This window comes from Palaemon carinicauda, chromosome 22 (genome assembly GCF_036898095.1).
Source record: "Palaemon carinicauda isolate YSFRI2023 chromosome 22, ASM3689809v2, whole genome shotgun sequence".
In the NCBI taxonomy this organism is placed as follows: domain Eukaryota; kingdom Metazoa; phylum Arthropoda; class Malacostraca; order Decapoda; family Palaemonidae; genus Palaemon; species Palaemon carinicauda.
The window spans coordinates 71,801,597-71,806,596 of record NC_090746.1 but is presented as its reverse complement, the minus strand read 5'-3'; the positions used below and the strand labels follow the sequence as shown (position 1 = coordinate 71,806,596).

The 5,000-nt window shown below is 33.9% G+C and overlaps 1 protein-coding gene across 3 annotated transcripts in view; it reads right to left on the bottom strand.

Moving 5' to 3' along the window:
* The window catches only part of LOC137616534 (tumor protein p53-inducible protein 11-like), a 282,889-nt gene that overhangs the window by 194,047 nt on the left and 83,842 nt on the right, over positions 1-5,000 (bottom strand). For 2 of the 3 annotated variants that reach the window (XM_068346379.1, XM_068346380.1), the window contains exon 2: positions 2,269-2,562. In XM_068346379.1, the coding sequence (XP_068202480.1) occupies positions 2,269-2,294 (26 nt within the window). In that variant the 5' untranslated portion in view covers positions 2,295-2,562. The remainder of the gene's footprint in view (positions 1-2,268; positions 2,563-5,000) is intronic. The other variant, XM_068346381.1, reaches the window with a different exon arrangement.

Sequence of the window (5,000 nt, the reverse complement as noted above, 5' to 3'; positions counted from 1 at the left end):
TCTATTCTAACGGTGTTATTGATCTTGAAATATTTTACATTTTTAATTGTTACTTCTCATATAAAGATATTTTATATTTACTGTCACTTCTCATCTAAAGATTTTTATTTTTTTTTTACTCTTACTTCTCATCTAAAGATATTTTATATTTTTTACTCTTACTTCTAACCTTCATATATTTTATATATTTCTACTATTAGGTCTCATATAGTTTATCTAGTCCTTATTTTCTTTCCTCACCGGGCTATTTTCAAGTTGGAACCCTTGGGTTTGTAGCTTTGGAATACTTATAGCTTAGCTAATAATAATAATAATAATAATAATAATAATAATAATAATATTAATAATAATAATAATAATAATAATAATAATAATAATAATAAATATGACATTGTTTTACAGCAAAGATTCAGAAGATAAAACGCATCACATCTTACAAACGATTTCACCTTAATCACTGCTTGGTGAGAAGAGCAGCTTCTATGTAGTTTCGCAAATATACAAGAGAGCGATCAGAGCGTCCCAGGAGAGGTGGCAAACAGATATTTGCGAGACAGAGAAGAAATACACAGAAACCAGCGCACGTACACCATTAGAGAGAGAGAGAGAGAGAGAGAGAGAGAGAGAGAGAGAGAGAGAGAGAGAGAGAGAGAGAGAGAGAGAGAGAGTGGAGGGCAAATATGTCGCTTGAGACCATTAAAAGTATTAGTACATTGAGATTTTCGTTTTAATCATTTCAAGAGCTTTCGTTTATGAATGCGAGTAGCGACTTGAGCCACATTTTTAATTTCAACATTGAGGAAAATTTCAAGATTTTTTACTAATTTTTAAAATAATAGTATTAATAAAAGGAAAATCTTTTCAAAACAATACATTATACTTTAAGTTAAAATACTAAATCTAAATGAAAAGTTTCATGTTTTAAAAAAAAAATAATCTGAAGATTTATATAAATAGTTGAAAGAAAAGAATTAAAATAAAAACCATACATTACTTCTAGGAGGACACTCCAGAATCAAACCATTGTTCTCTAGTCTTGGGTAGTGTCATAGCCTCTGTACTAAGGTCTTCCACTGGCTTGGGTTAGAGTTTTCATCCTTGAGGGTAGACTCACAGGGCTATTTTCCCTGTTGGAACTCTTGGGCTTATAGTAGTATCCTGCTTTTCTAACTAGGGTTGTAGCGCATTTAATAATAATAATAATAATAATAATAATAATAATAATAATACCAACAACAACAACAACAAAAATTTCCTCCTTTTCCTTGTATAAAATCGAACACTGATTCAGACATTAAGTATATGAGAAAACTACAAAAAACTACATATTTCAGCAATGTTCATTTTCACTAACATTTGAGGTTCATGATTTCTTTGACCAACTTCTTCCAGCAAAATTTCATCCCATGTAAAACTGGATCTTAAGTTTTGGATCTAAGCAAAATAATTCTTAAAACTCTAATTCCAAAAAAAGTTATTATCATTATCATCATTATCATCATTATTATTATTATTATTATTATTATTATTATCATTATCATTATTATTATTAGTTGGAAAAGCATGATGTTACATGCCCAAAGGCTCCAACAGGGAGAACAGCCCATGAGGAAAGTAAACAAGGAAACACGTAGAACAGTGTGCCTAAGTGTATCCTCAAGCAAGAGAACTCTAACTTAACAAAATGGGAGGCTAGGGTACATACCAGAATTCATGGAAATAGGGACAATGAATTTGTCAAAAATTATTCTCATAAATGTGCGAATAAGGAGGATGGCAATTAAAGAATTTAGAAAGAGCCATCGAATAATGAAGACCTCCACCAATGAAAATTGCCTAAATTTTACTCAAGTCTACGGACCAAGCTTTCTCATTTTCATATGTTGCCCGTGATTGAATCTACTGTATAATAATAACAATGTTAACCAGAATCGCGATCTTGAACTGGATTACTTCTAAAATTCAATAGTTCCTTTCGGAGCATAATACCTATCCATTGTCAAAATTTGGCGAAAATCCGGAAATAAATTTTGACGTAATCCTTTTCACAGACAAGGATATAAATAAATAAACAAATGTAGATCATTTTATAAACTCTTTGGCTGAAGTAATAACCGAAAAATAACAACAATAATAACAAGAGACAAAGAAGACAATTACCAGCAAACAATATTTTGACGACCTTACCTTCACCAGATGATGTAATCAGCAACCCTTAAATAATTCCATGCGGGAAATCAATTCCCTAAAAATAACAACTGTACTCACCAAACGGAACTCCCATCTTGGTCCATGTCTGACAGTATGGCGACGGATTTGAATCTCTTCTTATATCCAGGAGAATATTAGATTCCTTCTACCCTTCTATTATTATCTTGCGTCACTCTTTTGATCAATTTCCAACCTTTTCCATCTGGTCTAGGCCATAGCTCACGATATTCACATCAGATTTTCAAGGACTTTTTCAGTTCTATGAATATTTTATCCTTTTCTTTTTTTTACTTCTTTTATATCACATTCATGACCTAAATAAATAAATAGAATCACTATTTCTGTCACACACTGCAAAAGAAAGGGTCATTAACCTAAATGTGGGCTTTACTGCAACAAGTGTGATGGAAATGGGCGTGGGTATAATGGAATCAGGTTTAGCATGGATAAATTCCGTATCTTCAGTAAAACGTATAATATTTTATATAGTAAAAATAGGGATAATGAGGTTGGGTGAGGGATTGACGTGCTGCTCATGATAATCGTATAGGAAATTTGTACTGTGTATTTTCTTAGTCGGAATATTGAACTTCATCCCACCTGTTTTGACAAAAACAAAGATTTTAATAAAATATTTTCAGTATTTAATAAATAATTACTTTCATATACAAAATTCTATGTAGAACCCAAACCTTGGGAACGATAAACACATTGATAAAGGTCAGTAATGAAAGACTGACATACATACATACATACACACACACACACACACACACATATATATATATATATATATATATATATATATATATATATATATATATATATATATACTGTATGCATGAGTGTGTGTAGTTTTCTATCAATTTGTCGTTTCCCCATACACATGAAGCGACTCCATGGAAAAAAACAGCGAACCGGTTATAGCCTTACTGAACATCGCCAAATGAATGAATTCCCTACGAACAAAACAACTGTAATATTACCTGCTGCACAGTTCACAAGGTTGGTGAGGTTTCATATGATACTAGAAACTATTAGGTCTCAAACTCCCGTGCACTGGATTGCTAGGCAGTGAAGTTTCCAATAGGCTTTCACATATGATGCAAGCGAAGTGTGGTTGATTAGATAAAAAAACTGAATTAAAAGAATTGAGTTAAGCTGATTCTGTAATAACCTGAAGGGTGGGGAATTTGAAATGAAGAAAACAGGGCAGTAAATTGAAGTGGTAAAACGGTTGGCTCCAATGTTTTGACAAGGGTTGAACATAACGAAAGTATGCCTAGCGATCTGTTAAACGGGGTTCAAGACCGGCTCAATCTCGAGTCTGCAACCTCGTTATCATTGTGAGCTAGGAATGGGGTTTAGGGGGAGACTAAAGGTCAACCTTCTGAGACATCCAGCAGCCATAGTCTGGCCCGTCATGGTACTAGTTTCATGGAGAGGGGACTTGGGCGTTGATCGTAATGTCAGTCTCTAGGTCTCTAGGACATTGCCACTGACCTTCCTCTGACATTCAATGGCGACCTTTAAAGTTTTAATATAAGTGTAAATGTAGATCCACATTTAAACATACACCAAATGAAAACAAAGTAAAGTCTATTAGCGATTCACATAAACAGTGATCAAGGAAAACAACAAAAGAAAAACAACCTAATGGATTTTCCCAACTACTAACTAATGATGAATTAATCATTTCAATATTACAGTAATAAGATTTAACGGGATTTTCCATTTATATAATTACATCCTTTAATGGACCTCATGGAATATCAATGACAAATCCTTCTCAGGGAAAGTGTGTAAGCCAGAGTGGGAGGGGATAACTTAGCCAAATGATCTGTCCGAACTAGGTCACGGCCCACATTAGTCAAACGGAGTAAGCAAAATCTAGCCATCTCTTAATTCGATTCATAAATATTCAAATGAATAGTTGCTGTATATATATGCATCATCATCATCATCATCAGCCGTTGCTAGTCCACTGCAGGACAAAGGCCTCAGACATGTCCTTCCCATCACGTATGGTTATGGTCTTTCTTATCATCATCAGCTGTTGCTGCAGGACAAAGGCCTCAGACATGTCCTTCCCATCACGTATGGTTATGGTCTTTCTTATCATCATCAGCTGTTGCTGCAGGACAAAGGCCTCAGACATGTCCTTCCCATCACGTATGGTTATGGTCTTTCTTGACACCATCAGCTGTTGTTGCAGGACAAAGGCCTTAGACATGTCTTTCCACACGCGTCTGTTTATGGTCTTTCTATGCCAGTCTATACCAGCTAATTTTCTTAATTCGTCAATCCATCGACTTCTCTTCCTTACCCTGCTTCTTTTGCAATCTCTAAGGACCCATTCTGTACGAATATGTGTGTAAATATATGCAGATGCTCATTTCATATATTGTGGATAGGCTGTGTTTTTAAAGTTCAACTCATTGGGGGTAATTAAAATACTCACAACTATGATAATAATTTTCATGAATAAGTCCGAATAGAAAAATAAAATTAATCGATGAACGTATTATTGCATAATCTATTTTATATTTAAACTTGATAAGATAACGGCCTGCATAAAAATAGATTCATATGAATAATCAACATCTTAAAATGAAGTTGAGAATATGGCACATAATCTATTTACTTGATATGACAAAGGCCTACATAGCAAAACTAAATTCATATGAATAATCCCCATCCCCATAAGATAAAATTGAAAATGTGGATTCACCCCTAACATCGAGGAATATCCTCCAAGGATTTGTGCCAAAGGTACTTCTTCTACCCCT